The 21710-nt window shown below is 55.3% G+C and overlaps 1 protein-coding gene across 1 annotated transcript; it reads right to left on the reverse strand.

Annotated features, from left to right (window-relative positions):
* Positions 1 to 3881: 3881 nt before the first annotated feature.
* On the reverse strand, positions 3882 to 21181 carry GPR157 (G protein-coupled receptor 157). The gene is made up of 4 exons (XM_065893589.1): positions 20688 to 21181; positions 8134 to 8347; positions 4578 to 4772; positions 3882 to 4103 (listed from the first exon to the last, which is right to left on the reverse strand). Exons 1-4 carry the CDS (start codon positions 21068 to 21070, stop codon positions 3882 to 3884), a joined length of 1014 nt encoding a protein of 337 aa, XP_065749661.1. The 5' UTR covers positions 21071 to 21181.
* Between the last annotated feature and the right edge of the window lie 529 nt (positions 21182 to 21710).

Below are 21710 nucleotides of genomic sequence, written 5' to 3' on the forward strand. Positions count from 1 at the left end.
GGCGCGTGAGCCATGGCCGCTGAGCCTGCGCGTCCGGAGCCTGTGCTCCGCAACGGGAGAGGCCACAACAGTGAGAGGCCCACGTACCGCAAAACAAAACAAAACAAAAAAGAATCCACCTGCCAATGCAGGTGACAGGGGCTCGAGCCCTGGTCCGGGAAGATCCCACATGCCGCGGAGCAGCTAAGCCCGTGCGCCACAACTACTAAGCCTGCACTCTGGTGCCCACGAGCCACAACTACTGAGCCCACGTGCCACAACTACTGAAGCCTGCATGCCTAGAGCCCGTGCTCTGCAACAAGAGAGGCCACTGGAATGAGAAGCCTGTGCCCTGCAACAAAGAGTGGCTCCCACTCGCCACAACGAGAGAAAGCCCACGTGCAGCAACGAAGACCCAACGCAGCCAAAAATAAATAAAAATTTGAAAACAACAAAGAGTCCGCTGTATATTTTGGTAACAGTCCTTTATCAGATGTGTATTCCCGCCCCCAATCCCCAGTTTCACTGAAAAATAACTGACACACCTCACTGTATAAGTTCAAGGTGTACAGTGTGAAGGCAATTCACATACACTGTGAAATGATGACACTAGGTTAGCATCCATCATCTTGTATAGATACACAGATGTGTCTTTTGCAAATATTTCCTTCCAGTCTGTGGCTTGTCCTCTCATCCTCTTGACAGTTGATGTATTTTTAGCTTTACAAAATCCAGAAAGTAGAACAAATAAACAAGGAACGCTTCTGGGAGCAAAGTTCCCAAGATGTAGCAGTTAAAAAAAAAAAAAAAAAGACTTGACGGCAGGGCTGCAGGGCTGCGAAGGTCTGCACCGAACGAGGCAGCTGGCTCCGATGGCTGGTTTTGGAAGGCTGCTTCCTTCAGAGAAGAGCCCTTGTGCCCCAGCAGTTCCCGGCCACCTGGGAGCCTTAGTTGCCACTGCAGAGGGTCACCGGGTGTCGGGATAGAATCATGCAAGAAGGGAGACATGGTTGGTGGCCCAGTATCTGGAGTGTCTCACTCGTGAGAGTTTAGCCCTAAGCTGCGGGCACTTGGAACTTGGCTCTGTTGATTCTCATATGGGACGGGGCCTTGGAATCTGCATTCTAAACACCACCACCCCTGCTCCCCAACCCAGACCAGGGATTCTATCAGGCAAACTCAGGAGAAGCTGGCTATACCAACCAGGTGGCCGCCTACCCGACTGCATTTGCCCACAGAGAAGGACACAGACATGGTCTCCAGGGGCTCTGGACCTGCCCCACAGCACAGGCCCGTCTGAGCCGCACTGCCGACCCGCACCCACATCAACGGCAGTCGGTTTACCAAATACACACAAGAAATGTAGTTAATTTAATTTAAAATAGCAAGACTTTGGCCTTGACCCAGACGGTCAGGGTGTGCCCTACAATTCTGCACGTGCACAAAACCTCCCGCGATGCCATTATGCCGAGACGGGAAGCCTGCAAAAACGTTCTTTTCTTGCTGTGGACACAGGCAGAGCTCTGTCTGCACCCTTAACCCTGGGCCAAATCATAATCTTTATTAAAAAACAAAAACAGACAGACACAACTCTGAAGCACAAAGAGGCAGAAAGTGTTTAGTAAACCTGAGGAAAAGACCAAGGTTCAGCAAGTGCCTGAGAAGAGAGGGGCTGGGGGCTGAGACGCAGCCCCTGTCCAGGCCGAGGTCCCACAGCTGTGCCCGGGGGGTGAGGGTGGATAAACATTAACCACACTGGCCGAGAGAGAGAGAGAACCCACGGGCGCCCAGCCACGTGTAAAAGGAACGCGCTTTTGTCTGGCTCTGATCCGAGGCAGGAGACCCTCCTGGGCTTCGTGATGGTGCTGTTTGCAATGCTCCGGGCACCAGGACGAGCCCCTCCCCTGCCCGCACGTGTCCGCCACTCGCAGTAACATGTTCACCTGTTCGGTAACATGTCCGCAGAGACGGGGTGGGGAGCAGAGGGAGGGAAATGGAAATACTCAGCAGCGGCAACTCACAGGTGGAATGAGAATGTGAGGGAGGCCCGGGCACACGGAGATGTTCTTCTCTGAGCCCCGACTCCCTCTGCGGGTGTTTTCAGGCTGCAGCCGGTCTGGGGAAACCCAGGTCTCAGGCCTGTCCTTAGAGGCCATGCCCAGCGGGCATCGATGTTGCACCATCTGAGCCAAGGCCTCTGGGGCCCCCTTCAGAACAAGAGGTGTTCGAGCATCACTCCCCCAGGGCCCATACTCTAACGCAGCCGTGAGTCACCTTCTCTTTTGCAGCAAGCCACTTCCTGAATTTCTGCTCCATTCTAGAAGCTAACGTGAGGCTCTTTACCAGCTAGGCACCCATGATGAGCTGTAACGTCTTTAGGGGAACCCCAGACTCCCCTCACGTGGGCCATTTCTGTAAGGAGACCGCCTTACTGACAAGTAGCTTTCTGTAGGGCAGCCCAGAGCTTTCTTTGGATCCTAAAGGGATGTTTCACCTCTTGCTGATTTTCATAAAACCTTCTTTTAAAAAGGGAACCCAAAAGGAGCGTTTTGGACCTAGTTCTGTAGAGGACTATTACTTTCAGAGTCTCTTCCTATTACAGATTTTGCTTTTGAGAGTAAAAGAGGAATCAACAGTAGGGTGTGGCTTTGGTTTTAATCCAGAACCCTTTTACAGGTTCAGAAAATCAGTTTTGCAGAGTTCTCATGGGCCCCAAGGGAGGGGCACCTAACAGGTTAGTTGTACTTTTCTTCCCCAAGGCCCCGCACGCACGGTGACAGTTACACCTCCCACTCTTAGCCAGTGACTTCTGTGACTGAACAGAGAAATTGTTTTCTGACCTAAGACGAAAGGGTTGGTGGAAGAGTCATAGGTTATAGAGATACGGATGCTTCTTTTAAATCCGTTTTCTTTTACATCACCCCATGATGCATGCGTCACTCTCCCCAACCAATCCCCCAAACCTTCACCTTCAGGGAGGAATCAGTATTTGGGTGTTCCCTAACCCTCTGGTCGCCTTTCCTATAAAAAATTAACCTAGGAAGTGAATGAGCCAGATCCTTCCCCGACTCACCCGTTTCAGTCTTTACAAGAACAGACCCAAGTGACAGTGGGGCGTCTGCGGGGACTTCTGCAGTGGCCTCTTCCTGTCCTGTTCCAGCCCTTGCATTGGAGGAGGGACCTGCATTTTAATGTTAAGTGCCTGGGGGAGACAGGAGTCGGGATCCTGGCCTCTGCTTGAAACTCAAACACAACCCATACATCAAGGGCTGGCAGCCCGTGGAGAGAATTCAGGAGGCCCCAGGAGACCAGCTGCCCTGCAGCTGTGTGCGGCTGTGCTCCCGCTGGTCACCAGGGGGGAACCTCCTGGGTTCTGGCCCTTTCGTTCACGAGCAAAGCCATCCGAGAAAAGCCAGGCTCTCAGGGGAATCTCAACGCCCTGACGAACCAGGAGTCTGCTCTGTGATACCTCAGTGGGGGCCACGTCGCTGGTACCCTCTGACATTTTCTTGAGGATGGGTGCCCAGTGTATATATATCTCTATGTGCTTTTCCCACCGGTGTGGGTCCCTCCAGCTGTAAACAGTGCTGTGTGGTCATGAGGCCGATGACGCCCGGACCGCAAGGCAACCTGGCAGTGATCAGGTACCACGGGTTTCCCTGAATCTCAGTGCAGCCCTCATGCTGACGAATTCCCCTGCGTGCAGAAGGATGTGGTGTGAGGGGGACGTGCTTGAGGGTCGAGGAGGTAGACAAGCTGAGTCTGCGCTGCTCCCCACGGGGCTCGAGCTTCGGCAGCCGAAGGCGGACAGCGCGGCTGACGCCCCGCTCCCTGCAGAGGGGACTCGGCTACGCCCGCCCCAGGTCGGCAGCACCCATGCACAGAACTAGGGGGGCAGCAGCTCAGGTGCTTGGAAGTTCATCCGCGGCCCGCCTGGGCCCCTGAGACTCGCCCGCCCGTTGTGGAGGGCGCAGAGGCCTTGGGGGGCCCAGTGGGCTCTCGGCGGCAGCGGAAGCCTGAGGGCAGCAGCAGGAGCAGAGGGAGAGGAGACGAGTCCGGACGGTGCGGGTGCAGAGGACGAACGTGATGCAGTTGGCGCCCCCCTGAAAGGTGTTCCCGATCCCCTGGCAGGGAGAAAGGGAGAGGCGTGAGCGCCAGGGCCGGGGCGGGCCTGAGAAGCACACGCAGGGAGGCCGGGAAGTGCTGGGGACCCAGGACCCGGTCCTCCGCCCCTGAGGCTGGTCTGCGGGGGACCCTGTCCACGTGGGCCTTGGGCTGAGCACCGGGCAGGCCCGGACTTGCAGGCGTGTCCCCGGGTCTTCTGGGCTGGGAAGGACTCAGGGTCAGTCAACTGTCCCGGGGCTACTCCTAGGCCACTGGACAGCAACTCAACACCCCCGGGCTGCCCCCGAGCCACGCTGACCTTCCATCTTCTCTCATCAAGGCTCCCTGTGGGGCAGCGAGCAAGGCGAGGGTGGGGCAGAGCCCCTCACCCGCCTGCCTGCCTGCCTGCCGGGGACAGGGATCTGACCCTGCTGACCCCGCGGTGGGCCGGGAGCCGCGAGGGCGGGGCGGGGGCGGGGGCGGGGCAGACCTACGTGCAGAACCACGAGCACTGGCGTCCGCACTGCCGGGGAGCCACAGAGGGTCAGGACGAACCGCACGGTGCTCCAGATCCGGAGGCAGACGAAGATGAGCGGGATGAGGGCCAGCTTCTTATCGGCCGCGGAGGTGCGGCGCTGGAGCTGGTGCGCCTGGGACACGAGGGGCCGGTACTCGGAGAGAGCCTCACGCTGCGCGAGGAGCACACAAAGCAGACGTGAGCGACGGGGCCCTCCCGCCCCCTCCAGCCCCACCGCAGGCTGCCCTCCCACCGGGACGCGGAGGTCGTGAGCCGCGCAGTACCTGAGGCCGGCAGCCCAAGTTCCCACCTCTGCCCGGTCTCCTCCATCCACTGTCTGCTCCACACCCCACGTGGGTGTCTAAAGCACGTCGGAAACTTCTCAGGTCCGACACACATGCCTGCTCCCCCAACTCAGCTAACGGGAGCTCCGTCCTTCCAGCCGTCCAGGCCCCAAACTTGGGAGTGGCCTTTGGTCCCTCTCTCTGTGCGACAGCTCACGTCCGATCCATAGGCAAGCCCTGCAGGCCCTGCCTTCAAAACAGACCCAGACCTGGACGTCCACTGCCACTGCCACCAGCCCGGTCCAAGCACCACCACCCCTTCTCTGGGGAGTTGCCACTGCTTCTTCACAGGTCTCCCTCTATCGCCCTGACCACCCCACCCCATCCCCAATGCAGTCTTACTCTCAACACAGAAGCAGCGTGGCTCGTTGAAAACCTAAGTCGGATCAAGCCAGTCTTCCACTCAAAGCTCTTGGTGTCTTCCCATTTCACATGTTCCTTACGATGTCCCCAACCCTAGTCTAGCTCTGACCTCATTCCTGTTACGTACCCGCTGTTTACTCTTCTCCAGACACACGGGCCTCCTAATGCTCCAAACATGCCAGGCACACCCCACCCCAGGGCCTTTGCACAGGCTCCTCCCTCGAGCTGGAATGCTCTTTCCCAACCATCTACGTGGCTCACTCCCTCACCCTCTTCAAGTCTTTGCTCCAGTGTCGAATTCTGGATAAGGGCTATCCTGACAACCTATTTAAACTGCAAAGGCGTTTCCCAGGTGGTCCTGTCCCCACCTCCAGCTCTTTATCCTTGTCTGCTTCTCATAGCTCTTATCCTCCTCCTTCCTGGACACCATTCACCCTCGTTTATCAGGCCCATGGCTCACGGCCATCCTCCTCCAGAAGGCAAGCCCCCCCCTGCCCCCCGGCCCTGCTGTGTCCCCCCACCCCGCCGCCGGCCTGCCCCACAGCAGGGGCTCTGCCCGAAGCTGGGACAGGAAGAAAAGGTGAGCAGCCGCCAGCTTTGGTTTCCCCGCTCCTCGGAATGCCCTTCAGTGACAGGAAAGGCAGTTCCAGACCACAACCGAACTTCTAAAAATAGATGAAAAAAACACTGCTCCATAACAAAGATGTGTTTTTGAGCCTGGTCCTCTGTGGGGGACACTGAAGGCGCAGGTGAGGAGAAGAGCCACACCCCTTGGCATCTCTGAGCACCCAAGCTGCTGCAGCTCACCTGCTCAGAGCACGTGCTTCCTCCCCGGGGCCTTCAGCACCCAGAGACCGGCACCACCCACCCCCTCCAGGACCACATGGGTGGGCGGGGGAGCTGGGCACTAGCTGGGCGCTAGCCAGGGCTGCTGGTCCGCTCTTCCTCAGGGCAAAGCTCGCCCAGTTCATTTAGTTTTAGCTCTCCCTCCTAGCTAGAGGCAGGGAACCACCCGTACATTCTCACCTCCCTGCTCACTAGTATTCCTTTTCTCTGGAAACACCCGCAGAGCTGTAGGAGAAGACCATTTTCACATGGTGGGGGGGGTCAGCCTCACAGGCAGGGCCCCAGGCTTCCTGCCCCCACTACAGGAAGGGCAGGGAGGCAGACAGACACACGAGGGACTCCCCTGGCGCTCCAGTGGTTAAGAGTCTGGGCAGGAGGGAGAGCTGGCGGTGCCAATTTAAAATCTGGTGGTCCGGGGGACTTCCCTGGCCGTCCAGTGGTTAGGACTCTGTGCTTCCACTGCAGGGGGCACGGGTTCTCAGGGAGCTAAGATCCCGCATGCCCTGCAGTATGGCCCCCCAAAAAACACCACACACACACACACACACATGAAAAGGCAGCTGGGGGAGGGCATGGGGAGGTCCTGGGCAGAGCCTGGTGGGGCTCCTGGGAGCTTTCATCGGGGAGCCCGGAACCTTCCCAGGGCAACGGAAAAGAGGAGGTGAGAAGGGTAGCCCTGGCCCAGGCAGGAGACCAACTAAAAAACCCTAAGTAGACAAAGAGGATCTCAGACCCATCGGTAAGCCCTGCCAGCATCTCTGTCAACGACTCCAAGCTGAGCCAGAAGAGGGCGGCAGGGAGGGGTGAGAATCAGGTGAATTCTGGAGTAAAAAGAGAACCCAGAGTGTGCATCCCACATACAGGGTGGCGATCACGTGTCAGCTGCGAGGAGCACCCTACACACTTGGAAATGACCGCTGAGCCAGCAGCACACCCGAAAGTCAAAAGTTAGGGACATTCTCGCCTACAATTACAGCCTTGAAAACTCAGAGCAAAAAAGAAACACAGGCACTACACCAGCAGAATGAGCTTGGAAGTCTATCCCCAGAGCTTTCACGATGTTACTGCTCCAGCCCCGTTTCATCTTCCATCGTAATTACACTTCTCCCTCCTCCTAGGAGGGCAGGACCCATGCCTGAGCTCTCATTAGCATTCCCACCGACACACAGAGCTTTTGTGCATAGTAGATGCTCAATAAAAACACACTGAATGAATGGTTGAGCGGATCAACGGATGGGCTAACCTGAGGCTTTCTGGGGTAGCAGTTTGCTTGTGGCTAGGAGATAGCCCATACTTTACATGTGCGGAACCGGTAGTCCAGAGCAAGGAACAATTTGGCCAGATCATCAGAGGGAAACCATTCTTTCCTAGAATTTCTGGCCAGAAGTCTAGGAGACTTCAGAGCAGCCCAGCCTATTGATTTATGAATTCCTGACAGCCTGAAAAGTCTACCACTTATAATATTTTAATCATCAAGGAGAAAGAAGTGAGTTATTTGTATCGCTGATTGTGAAAGCCTGTGGCCTCCTCTCCCCAGGGGCATGCCAGTTCAATTCTTAGTCGGCTACTGTTCATCTTTCATCCAAATTCCTCTCCAGGTTAAGCGACCGTGGTGATCTGTCCAGGAGGGGGCGGTAGAGAGCTGCGGCCCAGAACACAGGCTGAGCCTGCAGCCTCCTTGGCTTCACAGCAGGTCAGTCAGAGTTGGGCGAGTCTGGGGAGCCCCTTAACTTCGGTGAGCTCCCGTTTCCTCATCCACAAACGGAGGATAACAGGACCCGCTCCCGACAGGGCTGCATAATTAGCAAAGCAGTCAACCCACGATGCTTATTAATTCAGCGCACGTCACGGTGCCTGAGGCACAGCAAACCCTCCGTCACTCTGGTCGGTCACCAGTCCCGTCCCCTACGGCAGCCAAGCCCGACGCCGGGACACGGTGGCCACACAGAGCTCTGGGCCGGGGCCCCGTGGGGCACCTACCGCTCTGTTGATGTGCTTCCGGATGAGGAGGTAGATCACGGGCAGCGTGACGTAGGCGAGCATCTCCCACAGCTTCCCGGTCAGCAGCATCCACAGCACGCGGTCCTCCGCCTCCAGGTCGATCCAGCACCAGCCCACGGACACGTCCGAGGCGTCGTAGCCGATCTTCTTTAGCGTGACAGCCGCCACGGTGATGACCAGCGGAATCCCCCAGCTGAGGAATAAGGAGCAGACGGGAGGCGGTGAGGTCAGACCCAGCTCCCGGCAAAGCCAGCGAGGGTGAAGGCACCGGGATGCTAGGCAAGAAGGACGGTGCTCTCCCAAGCATACAGCAGACAGTGTTCCCGGAGAAAGGAGGGGCGGGAGTCCTCAAATCCCCCAACCCAGCCCTGCTCTGCCCAAGCCCTGCCAAGCCCGGGATGCCCTGGCCTCCCACCTGGACAAACCCTCCCAAGCCCTTGGAGGCCGGGGTCTATTTCAGAATTGCCAGGCTCCTCGGAGATTGGCGCTGGGATGCTGTGGCATCGGGACGGCCGGCTCCTTCCCGCACCGAGGGGCCTGTGCACTGGCCCGCAGACATCAGCCCACGCAGACAAGCCTCATCCACACACCCCGCCAACAGTCAGCCCCCCCTGGCCAGCCTGGGCCCAGGGGTGCACACACTGGTGGCTTGGGGTTGTCTGGGTCCCGTGCACCCACAGCAGGAACTAGAAGAGGGGCCCTGGGCTCCGGGCGGACACATCTCCTCGGTCCTGAGCCCTCCTTGCTCTATGGGAAGGGGCGGACACTGGCAAGGGTCCAAGGGGGCCCACTAAAGCACAAAGCCTGGGGCGGGGGCCACCTCTCAGTGCAGTGCTGGGCTGACTTTTCTAGAGTTTACTGCAATGGCAACACAGCTGGGATTAGGGCTGAGCCCCAAGGCCCCTCCCCAGTGGTCCCCGCACGAGTCTCCTCGCCAAGCCTTTTAAATCAGCCAGGGGGACACACAGAAGCTATGTGGCGGCCCGGCAGGGTGGTTAAGAGCTTGGACTGTGATGCAGCAGGCTGGGTCCGAGTCTCGGCCCTGCCCCACGTGGCCGCAACACATCCGTGTTTCTCTCCACAGAGTGGGGGTGATCGCGGTGCCTGGAGCAGAGCATCGTTGCTGGTTGTCACAAGAATAAACTCATCAGCGTTACATCTAGCATGCGGGACAGGGTAAGCGTGTCCGCATTTACGACCAACGTTGTCAGTGAGGCTTGTCCCCAGGTCCCAGGATCTGGGCCTGCGGTGTAGCCACCAGGGATGATGAGGCCTGCGCGGTCTCTGCCCCCAGGAGGACACACGGGCCTACGTGGTAGGTCAGCCGCCCAGAGAACAAGCAGTAAGTAAATAGGACAGTGTTATCAGGAAAACGTTTAGCTCAGAAACTGGTTCTGTCTTGAGGGCTCTGTGTAAGGAATATCGGCTCTTTCTGAAAGAAGGTCGTAGAACAATGATGAGGCCACAGTTGCACTTAGTCTGTTACCAAAATGAGGCTAGAAGGGCTGTGATTTTATAAGGTTCTCCAAATGCCGCAGGGCTGGGGACGAGGCAGGGCAGGGATGGCGAGGAAAGGGAGAAAGTCCGCTTCCTGGGCCCAGGAAAGACTTGGTACCTCCTCCCCTCACTGGCCTCTGCAGGAGGGACCAGAGCCTGGGGCGGGCCACTGGGTGCCACCCTGAGCTCTGCTGCCCCGACAGCCCAGCAGAGGCAGAAGCAGCACAGCCTCCTTGAAGTCACAAGAGCACGGAAGGGGCCAAAACCCCATAGAAATTAAAGGATGGTGGGGACTTGCCTGGTGGCACAGGGGTTAAGAATCCGCCTGCCGATGCAGCGGACACGGGTTCAAGCCCTGCTCCGGGAAGATCCCACATGGCGTGGAGCAACTAAGCCTGTGAGCCACAACTACTGAGCCTGCGCTCTAGGGCCCGCGAGCCAGAACTACTGAGCCCATGTGCCGCAACTACTGAAGCCCCGTGCCTAGAGCCCGTGCTCCGCAACAAGAGAAGCCACCAGATTGAGAAGCCCGTGCACCGCAACGAAGAGTAGCCCCCACTCGCCGCAACTAGAGAAAGCCCGCACGCAGCAAAGAAGACCAAATGCAGCCAAAAATAAATACATAAAATAAGTAAATTTATTAAAAAAACAAGGATTATGAGAAAGGTACCAAGTTACACTTCAAATGGATGGAGTGTGTCTATTTTAAATGTTTGTGCTACGAAAAGTTATTGATCTGGTGAGTTAATATATATTAGTATCAAACCAAAGGGTTACTGTTTTAAAACTCACGCCATCCTGGGGTTTTAGGACAACACATGTCAGCTATGAGCTCCATGAGGCGAGGGCCATGCGGATTCACTGCTCTATCTTGGCATCTACACCAGTGCCTGGCACACGATAGGGGCAAGACTAGGACCTGCTGAATGAATGAGTGAGTGAATGAATGAAGTTTGAACCAAGTGAGACAGCTTTTCCCAATTTACTCTTTAAATATTCACTGCAAGGGCTTTACTGAAAGGAGGTGAAAGGCTTTTAAAGGGCTGAACCGGAAATCCTGAAGTTAGAGATGGGAGAGCAGTGCTTAGGGACCAACACCCGGCAGGACTGGAGCTGAGGATTCCCACCCCGCCGGGAAGGGAGAGCACAGGCTTGGCGGGAGGAAGCAGCTTCTTTCCCTCCTCAGCATCCCTACGGCCCCTGGGGACCAGGGCCCCTGGTGACAGCCCCACATTTCACAACTTTAGGTTTGTTGTACAGAAGCTACCCGGTGACGTATTTCCTCTGTGTTACTGGGCTGTACCTGGAGCTGAATCTGTGATGGAAAATTGCTAGAGGGGAGACCAAATAGATGGCTTTGAAAGGGCTCAGCACGTGGGTTGATCAATCAGAGCTGCTGTTTGAGCTCAAGCACAGAGAGCAGCTCTGCTGAGGCCAGAAGCTGCCTGGGGAGGTACCTGAGTGGAGGTGGAAGAAAAGGTGACCTCAGAGAGCAGTGGGAATGGAGTGGGAGGGATGGTCTAACAACCCCGCCAAGCAGGCTCCACCGGACTCGTAATTTACAGGTACAGACAATGGTGTGCTGGTGATGTTTTAACATCAGAAAGACATCTACGCACGTGTGTGTGCGTGTGTGTGCGTGTACGTACACAAACATAAACTGATCATGAATTTTACTGATCTAAAGGATGTGGGGCACACAATTTGTAAATAATAATAAAATACACAATACTCCTCATCGTACATTCCACACAGCCAACTGATTCTCACAGGAGGCTTCTGTGGAGTTTTGCAGAACTCTGGTATCTGCAGCCAGCCTGCGGTTGCAGTCAGCCAATGAGAGCAGTTCCGTGATGAGAAGGGGGCTGACCTTTTCATTTTCCTTAATGACTAAGATGGAAGTGAAATGAGGAAGACCTGGGGGACCAGATGAGAGCTGGGACTTCACTGGGCCGACTTGACACGAGCAACCTCTCTGTGGATCAGGTAATACTTTTCCAATACTGGAAGAATGCTTCTTCTTTTTTCCTGCTCTGGGACATGGCCCCTTCGCATCACCTCCCCCTGAAATATGCGGCTTCCCACCTGCCCCGACGTGGCTGCCGCCAGGGCTTAAGTACAGAGACAAGAAACACTTTTGCATTTAATCTTTACTACAAACATTTCTCTATCACTTCCTTAAATCTAGAACAGGGGTCCAGCAAACTAGGGCCCTCAGACCAAATCTGGCCCAGTCTGTTATTTATTTATTTTATTTTTTAAATTGGAGTATAGTTGATTTAAAACGTTGTGCTAGTTTCAGGTGTACAGCAAAGTGAATCAGTTATACATATACATGTATCCACTCTTTTTTAGGTTCTTTTCCCATACAGGTCATTACAGAGTACTGAGTAGAGTTCCCTGTGCTCTACAGTGGGTTCTTATTAGTTATCGGTCTTATATACAGTCGTGCATATGTGTCCATCCCAAGCTCCTGATTCAGTCTGTTTTTTAAAATAAAGTTTTACTGCATACAGCCACACTCACTGGTTGTATATCATCCATGGCTTCTTCCAAGCTACCAGAGCTGAGCTGAGCGGTGGCATTGGAGATCGCATGGCCCACAGACCTGAAAATACTATTTGGTCCTGTACAGGAAAAGTTTGCTGACATCTGCTCTACAAAGCAACAGAAGTATAATTAGGGGACTTCCCTGGTGGCACAGTGGTTAAGAATCCGCCTGTCAATGCGGGGGACACGGGTTTGAGCCCCGGTCCAGGAAGATCCCACATGCCACGGAGCAACTAAGCCCGTGCACCAAAGCTACTGAGCCTGCGCTCTAGAGCTCACGAGCCACAACTACTGAAGCCCGCACGCCTAGAGCCCGTGCTCCCCAACAAGAGAAGCCACCGCAGTGAGAAGCCCGCGCACCACAACGAAGAATAGCCCCCGCTCACCACAACTAGAGAAAGCCCCCACGCAGCAACAAAGACCCAACTCAGCCAAAAGTAAATAAATAAATAAAATAAATTTTTAAAAAAGTATAATTAGGACCTAAGGAGTTTTGAGTATGTTACTTTTGTTTTTAATGCAGTTTATATAATTTAATTTTTAACGATGTTCTATCTAACAATCAGCCCACAAAATGCCCTCAAATTTAACAACCGGGTCCCACAAGCCAGCTCCAGGCCACCACTGGACAGAGGATGAAAAGGATAGGGGGCTGAAGCTGCCCTGCCCCAGGCTCTCACCTATAGAGCCAGGAGAAAATCTCTCTGGTGACCTCAATACGCCAAGCTGTTCTCTGGCCAAGTGGCCACCCTGAGTTGTAGGCGGTGTCCAACTCTGGGAGGAACTCTACAAAGACATGTGTGACCTAATTCTCACTTTCCAGAAATGTCTACTGCTAATTTCTGACATGCACCACCTAACAGTTTTTTATCCCTCCAAAAAAATAAAAAGCAGCCATCAATCAAAAAACAAACAAAACCAGAAGTAAGATACAGCTTAACAACAGCACATGAGAAACAGACCAAGGGCTGTAGCTGACTGGGACCCAGAAGGTGTTTGGTCGGAGGGGTTGCCCTGATGCCCAGACGTGGGTGATGGAGAACGGCCAGCAAACTGTCCTGCCTCCGTGTGGACACCTGGGACCCACATTCTAAACCTGAGACTGTGAAGCTGGCACCAGAGCGGGCATGTGAGGACGTGCTGGGCCTGGAGCTGGGCCTCGAGTACTGGAAGACTCTTGGGGACGCCCGGCTAGCAGAGCAGACTCAGGCGGCTGAAGGAAAGGACAGGCAACCTGCTCAGTCCCAAAGCCAAGGGCTAAACCGGCAGCGTCCCCCATCAAGGGGAGGAAGCCATGTGACCACGTGCAGGGGATGCTATGAAAGGCACTGAGGAGGGACATGGTTAAAGCAGGTGACCAATGAGGCTCCTTCTCTCCAAACCTGTGATGCAGGTGGAGAAGAAGCGTGGCTGGGGTCACCTAGATGGAGGGGGCCTGCAGACCACTCTCTGAGCAGAATCCCCCACTTGAGGGGCTCCAAGAGCTGCTCCCAGAGGTGCCCAGGCCCCAGCTCTCACATGTGTTTGCGTGGAAACCGAGGCCAGACTCCAAGTTGGCTTCCTCCCCCTTCGGAGGCAGTTATAGGCTGAGTATGTCCCCTCCTGCCCCCAAATTCCTGTGTTGAAGTCCTAACCCCCAGTATGTCGGGACGCGACGTATCTGGAGACAGGGTCTTTAAAGAGGTGATTAGGTTAAAATGAGGCCACTGGGTGGGTCCTAATCCAATAGGACAGGTGTCCTTATAAGAAGAGGAGATTAGGATGCAGACACTCACTGAGGGACGACCGTGTGAGGACACAGGGTGCAGACGGCCGTCTGCAAGCCAAGGAGAGAGGCCTCAGCGGAAACCAACCCTGCCTACACTTGGATCTCCGACTTCCAGCCTCCAGGACTGGGAGAGAAGGGATGTCTGTTGTTTAAGCACCCCACCCAGTCTGCAGGCTTTGTTAGGGCTGCCACAGCAGATGAGGGCAGATGCTCTCTACCAACTCTGGGGGAGAGACATGCCAGGGCAGGGGATGGCAGCCCAGCCCTGGGACACCCCCTGACACCCAGACCAGCAGAGCTGGGGGCCCTCAGCAGGCTCAGGGGAGGGGTAAACTGACAAATGCCCTGCAGACTGGTCATGAGCGTGGCTTTTGGAACTTGACATTCACTTTGTTCTTCAGTCGCCCCATGAGAAGTTGAAGCACCGCAGGATCAGGCGGTCGGTGAGCAGGCCGCGTCCCACACCTGGATTCCGTGGCATTTGTCAAGATGACCACGAGAGGCGGCCGGTGCCCCCGAGAGCAAGGCTCTGGCTTTCCTTCAGAGTTCCCAGTCTGCCCAGCTGGGGATCTTCTGAAACAACCTGTCCCACTGGTCAGGGAGGGGGACACCTGTGGTGACAGAGCCACTTTCACAGTCAGGGCTGGGAACACCCTTCCCCCTCCGCACCAAGGGCTCAAGGTCTGCTCAATCCACCGCTGGATTCCTGCACTCCCCCCTTGCCCCAAACCTCACCCTTCCTACAGATCTCTGGTGCGGGGTGGCACCTGATGGGAAGGCCACAAGAGGGTCTTCTCCCCCAAACAGCAGAGCCTGGTCCACGTGCCTGGGGCCTATGCAAGGCCTTGAATGTGACCATGACCCCAAGATGCTCTGAGAACGAAACTATCTGGCAACCATGTGCCAGTTTTGAAAGCTCTGGGGAGCAGGACAGAGCCAGGCCCGGGCCGGAGGGATGCAGCTGCAGGGGGCACAGCCTGGTGCAAGGAATCCAGGCCCGAGGAGGCCGCCTGGAGGTTTCTGCCCCTATTGTTATGGGTGGGGCAGGGGGCAGGACGTGGGAGTTCAGGGTGTCAGGCACCGGCCAGGCCACCACGAGGTCGGTCGCTTGGTAGCCCTGGCCGCAGAGGTGGGGAAAGGCGTCCAAGGGAACTTCTAAACACTCAGCCCCTGGCACGGGCCTCTGCAACCCTGGCTCTGTGGGTGCCAAGGAGCACTGTGCAGCGCTCAGGGACGCTTTCCTGCTCACCTGGGCCCGGGGTAGACTCTGACTCTGCCCCGGCAGGGTCAAGGGGCAGCCTCTGGTGCCGCAGCGGGTGTCCCACGGACACGCAAATGCAGCGCAGAGACCTCACTGCAGCAGGGCCCTCAGCAAACAAAGCCGGTTTAGCTCTTGTCATTTTGGGGAGCACTGTCTGACGTGGGGTGCTGTTCACACAACCACTGGGTTCACCCCCCATTCAGACACTGCCCACTTGGGGCCTTGTCACTGGGCCCTGCTGTGAGCGAGCCGGTGTCTGATTAGAGAGCTTGCAGGCTCTCCCCTTTGGGGCCCACGGGTCCCCTTTTCTCTGCGCTGGAACTTCCCAATCCCCACAGCAGGGGTTTTCGTGGTGAACTTGGGATGCCATAGACTTCTCTCTTCCTCCAGAGCCTCCAGCAAATGCCAGAGCGTGGGTGGCAACGTGGGCCTGGGGTCATGCCCACACCTATCCCCACTTCAGTGGAGCCAGAAGAAACCCAAAGGCTGCTCGAGGCTGCCAGCTCGGCCTGGGCTCCACTTCTGACGCGGCGAGGTGAGGCGCCCCAGCCTGACCTCCCCCCACGATCACAGGACACACCTGGCCCAGCGGTGAGGGGACAGTCCGTGACCCTGCCGTACTGGTTCAGAAGGAGCCCACCACCTTGCAGGGGAAGAGGGGCTGAAGACTGCTTTCGATAGGCAGGTCACCTTCTGCAGGGAGACAGAGCCGGTTTCCCTGCTTATCTTATCTGAAAGGAAATGACCCCGCCCATAGCCGGAGCAGGCTAAGATGCACAGCCCCTTCTTAGGTGAGAACTGCAAACACACGGTCACAAATGCTTCTCCACATGCATGTAAGATATGGGTACAGACTTAGAAAACAAACTTGTGGTTACCGAAGGGGAAAGGGGGGTGGACAAATTAGGAGTCTGGGATTAACATAAACACACACACTATATAAAAGAGAGAAACACCAAGGACCTACTGTATAGCACAGGGAACTATACTCAATATTTTGTAATAATCTCTAAGGGAAAAGAATCTGAAAAACAATATAAATATGTAACGGAATCACTGTGCTGTTCACCTGGAGCTAACACGACATTGTCAATCAACTATAGTGCAGTCCATCACTAAAATACGTGGTGTCGGGACCGTGCCGTCTCCACAGCTAAGACACAGTAGAAAGGGACTTATCGCAGGGCTTTCCCTGAACACAGAATATTCTCACACTTGGAAAATGCGGCAACATCTGGAAGAGTCACCGCAGAATGCTGTCGGAATCAGGGGATGGGAAAGCCTTGGATGAGACTTCGAGGAGTTCCAGGAGGTGAACGGGCAGATAACACCTTGACCAAGCAATCGCAGTGAACGGCACCGGGAACGGAACAAATCCAAGTCGCCAGCCGCCACCAGGTAGGAAGCGAGAACAGGTTTCTGTGAGATTCCAGCCCAAGGTGCAGATCCTGAATCCACTCCCGAGGAAGCATCAGGCAACCCAGGTGAGGGAGGACATCCTACACGGTAACGGGCCTGTACTCTTCAAAAACACCAGTTGTGAAACACCAAGGAAGATGGAAACACTGCTCCCGACTGAAGGAGGATAAAGAGACGTGAAAACAAAGTCCCTTTGCTATCGGCGACCTTATTAGACAACTGGCAAAACCTCAACAGATCCACAATCAGATTTTGTTTCTTACCAGACACACACACGTTTTTTTTTTTAGTTGCTTTGCCTTTTTCCTTCTTCACAGGACACAATCAGATATTGGCACTGCTCCACGTTCCTCTCTGCTTTGGGGAAGTGTACGTGGTCACGCAAGGGACTGTCCTTGTCTTTTGGAAATAAATGCACACTGAAGGATTTAGGAGTTGGGGGCATCAGGTCTGTAACTTACTTTTTTTTTTTTAATTTTATTTTTGGCTGTGTTGGGTCTTCGTTGCTGCACACGGGCTTTCTCTAGTTGTGGCGAGCAGGGGCTACTCTTTGTTGCGGTGCGCGGGCTTCTCATTGTGGTGGCTTCTCTTGTTGCGGAGCACAGGCTCTAGGCGTGCGGGCTTCAGGAGTTGCAGCACATGGGCTCAGTAGTTGTGGCTCACGGACTCTATAGAGTGCAGGCTCAGTAGTTGTGGCGCACGGGCTTAGTTGCTTCCCGGACCAGGGATCGAACCGTGTCTCCTGAATTGGCACGTGGTTTCTTAACCACTGCACCACCAGGGAAGTCCCTGTAACTTATTCTCACATGGTTCCAGGAAAAAAATAATTGGAGAGGATAAGTAAAGCTAACATGGTAAAGTGTTAATGATGGGGGGAATCTGGAAAGTTAAAAATAAACGATTGTTGAATTATCTCTGTTTAAAAAATTATTATCAAGGCCAAGAGACAAGATGGAATCCTAAAAGGGGCACTGACCTTGAAGTTCTAACACTGAGCCTCCTGCTAACAGCTCTGTGGCCTTGGGAAAGTCTCATCAGCTGTGGCTGGAGGGTGATCATCTCTGGGTGAGTCCCCTGGCTTATGCAGGATCAAAGCCTGATCCTTGCAAGACCTCTGGAGCCTGATGCGGCTTGTGATGCCAGGCAATTTCTCTGAGGATAAAGTCTAAGCTGCCCTCCTTCCCCAACGAGATAAAAGTCTTTCCGTAAAGGAAACTATGTCAGGCGTTATGATGGGGTCCCAGGGGCCATGCAGGCGCTTTGTGGGAACTTGCCTGCGACTCTCTCCAGCCTCCTGCGGTGCATGGCTGCATTTCGTTTTATAGATGGCTTTTCCCACTTAACGTTGTATCATACCGTTTAAAAAATATACGACTTATAGAGTTCATGGCCAGTATTTACTGGCAGCATGACAGTTCTGGGTGGGGTGTAGTCTATAACTTACTGAACCCCGACTTTTTGAACATTTAGGTTGCTTTCAAATTCTCATCACTGTGCTGGCTAACACTGCCACGCAAACTCCTTTGTACATCCAACTTTGCATGTAATTTGGTTTATCGCCTTAGACTAGATGCCTACAAATAGGATTGCTGGGATCGAGGGGTATGAACCAAATATTTTCTACGTGGATTATTCCCACTTACATGGCCAATAATAATGTTTATCACATTAGTATCCTGCCTTACTATTTTTTTCCCTCTAATTTAATGAGAAAATGGTACCTCGCTGTTGTATTGTTTTGAGTATTCATGCTTTTACTATTTCGTCAGAATGTCCTTTGTCCGTTTCTCAAGGTATTTGTCAGTTTTTTTTTTAAAAAATCAACTCATAAGAACAGAGAGAGCAACCCTTTGTGTTGTCATATTTTAAAATATTTTCCGGGGGACTTCCCTGGTGGTCCAGTGGTTAAGATTCCGCCTTCCAGTGCAGGGGATGCGGGTTTGATCCCTGGTCAGGGAACTAAGATCCCACACGCCGTGGGGCAACTAAGCCCGTGTGCCGCAACTACTGAGCCCGCGAGCCACAACTACTGAGCCCGTGCGCCACTAGAAAGCCTGCGTACCACAGCTAAGACCCGACACAGCCAAAAATAAATAAATATTTAAAAATAAATAAATAAAAATAAAATATTTCCCAAGACTGGAAGGTTTGAAGAACAGGACTGATTTGCAGTCATCTGAAATGGTTAGTGAGTGGGTGCCTGGGCTGCCAGAGGCTGAAGATGAGATTTCCCACGCCAAGAGGTCCTTCAGCAGCAACAAACTCATCCTCCAAAGAAAGACACTGAAGAGTCCTTAGCAACACAGTCTGGGAGGACCTAGGTCAATACATGAACCTGTTGGACAGGTCTTACCAAGTCTCACACCAGCAACATGAGTGCTGACTTCTGACAGGGAGTAAACTATCAAAGTCCCTTTCTAGCTTGGATACAAGTAATTTTCTTTCTTTCTTCTTTTTTTTTCTTTTAAGAAGCAGGTGGATCACATTCAACAGACAAGACGAACAATTCGCTTCCCTTTTATGGCCAGAGAAGGACACATGGGCTTTCTTAGGAGGCTTTCCCTAAGCGTCACAGAAAACATCCCTAGAAGTGAAAAGAAAGGTTTCTTAGGAAATGTCTTTTCTATAGGAGCTGCACCATGTTCTCTTTATCACTTGAAAAATACATTGTATTCAGTATTTTTCAAAAGAGGGGGAAAAAGACAAGAGAATCTTGCAAAGAAAGTCTCGGGCTCCTATTCGAGTACACGTGAGTTCCACGCTGCCCACAGCCAACCAGCCTGCCATGGACGGGGTCTCCGAAATGGTTGGTGGGATCAGGTTGGATGCGGGAGTGGGGGAGGCAGCCCCGCTCTCTGTGGGTCTCTGCAGCACCCGAGGCACATCTGAATGGCTTGCTACAAACATTTTGACTTGAACAGCCGAGAAGCAGGCCGTTTAGTTTCCCAGGGACCAGCTGGCCTCCATCCAACAGCTCTGAGACCTGGAGGTCAAGTGACTATTGCAGGCTTGTGACCTCACTGTTGTGACACCCAGGTGACCTGTCTCTACCAAAGTGCTGACTATCTTCAGTCCCTTGGAAAGAACTCAAGTATTTAACAGAGAGGACCTATAATTAGGGCAGCATTTGGTACTCTTATCTGGAGGAAAGAGAAGAGGAAAGAGGCTCTATAAAATTCCTGCCTTGGGTTCACCAGAGGACACCACCAGATGTTTGAATCTTGAAATTACACCAGGAAGGGGCCAACCTTCTTCCATAGATGAGGGTTGCTTGGATGAGACCCTTCAATGCCAGGGCAGGACAAGGCCTCGGTTTTCTCTGCTCTCAGAGACTCCAGGCCGCTGGCTGCCCTCTTCCAGACCAGCCTCTGCCTCTGACCTCAATCTCAGAGTTGCTGAACTCTGGAAAGAAAGTAAGATCATCTAGAACAGAGATAACAAGAGATTGGGGCCTAAGGTTTAGAGATGAGCAAAGATAAACAAGACTGTCCTTCCTAAATTTTACAGCTGAAGCACTGCATCTGGCAGAGGGCTGGGTGGACGGCAGCCTGAGAGTGGCTGAATGCACCACACCTAACTTATCTCCCAGCCTGACCAGCTGCTTCCCCCGATCCCCATGGTCAGCAGAGATGGCAGGAACACACTGAAGCAGGAGGCCAAGGGCCCAGAGTGGCCTCGCCAGCTCTCCAGGTGCTTCCAAGTTACCAGGGCCACGCTCTGAGGGCGAGCTCTGGCCCCTCCCACCCTCCAGGGGCTGCACTGAGGCGCCCACCTCACTGGGAGGCTATGGCTGGGGCCGCCTCAAAGGGGCGCCCCCTGCGGCGATGTTCAGGACAAATTCATCTCCCAGGCAAGCCTAGCATCATTCTGCTGGCCCAGGGCTGTCCCGGGACAGGAGCAGACACTGCCCGCTGGGCGCCTGGCCAGGGGTCCAATCAAGACGCAGGGCCCAGAGGGTGGCGAGGGCCACAGGGGCAGCAGACAGGATCCAGGCAGGGGTCACTGGACCCGAGGGAAAGCAGCGTCGCCGCCACCCACCTGACGACGTGGAAAGCCCAAAGCAGGCGGCCGTCTCCGGGGCCGCGCGAGGTGCGGACGATGCTAAGATACAGGTAGAGGGCGATGGCCACCGTCCAGAAGAAGGAGCTGGTGTTGGCGAAGGTGGAGAGCGCGCCCTGCAGCACGCAGTCCCACGAGGGGCCCTCGAAGTCCTGCAGCACCCCGTAGAAGTAGGAGGCGGCCGACAGCAGGTCGGCCAGCGACAGGAAGAGCAGCAGGCGCCGTGCCCGGCTGCGCAGGTCGGGCCACAGGGCGTGCGTGGCCACCAGCAGGCCCGAACCTAGCGCGGAGAGCGCGCACGATAGCAGCACCACGGCGCGCTCCGACGGCACCAGCTCTGTGGGAGGTGCGGGAGGTGGCATGGTCAGGAGCGGAGCGGGCCGGGGCCGGGTCGCCGCTTGCGGCAGCCGCCGCCGCCGTCTGGGCACAAACCAACGAGCCGCTCACATCCCGGCGCCCGCCCCGCCCGCGTCTCGGCCCCTCCCGGGCCCTCCAGGTCCGCCGCCCAGCGGCCCAGCGGCCGCGCCCCGCCCCTGTTCCTAGGCCCCGCCCACGCCTCCCGCCACGCCCCCGCGCCCTCCACGCTCCACCCCGCGGCGCCCACGTCCGGACCCCGGCCGCGCCCCGCCCCCGCGCCCCACCCTCGCCCTCACACCACGCCCCTGCGTCCTCCACGCGCCACCCCGTGGCCCTCACTTCCCGACTTCGGACCCGCGGCTGGCCCCGGAGCCTTTCCCGCGAGCCCCACCCACGCCCCGTTGCCGCGCCCCTGTGCCCGCGTCCCTAGGCGCTCCCCGCAACCTCCGGCCCCATCCCCAAGTCCCCGCCCCTGACCTCCCACCACACCCCTGGCGCCCACGCTCCACCCTGCAGTCCCCACGTCTAGTCTGCAGCGCCGCATTCCTCCCCCCCACCCTCCACCCCCCGCGCATTCTCCAGAGGCCCCTGCTCTTGCCAGCCGACTAGGACGTTCAGTCCTGGGAAGGGATGCACTGACAGTTT

The sequence above is a fragment of the Phocoena phocoena genome, chromosome 1 (genome assembly GCF_963924675.1).
Source record: "Phocoena phocoena chromosome 1, mPhoPho1.1, whole genome shotgun sequence".
Lineage (NCBI taxonomy): Eukaryota > Metazoa > Chordata > Mammalia > Artiodactyla > Phocoenidae > Phocoena > Phocoena phocoena.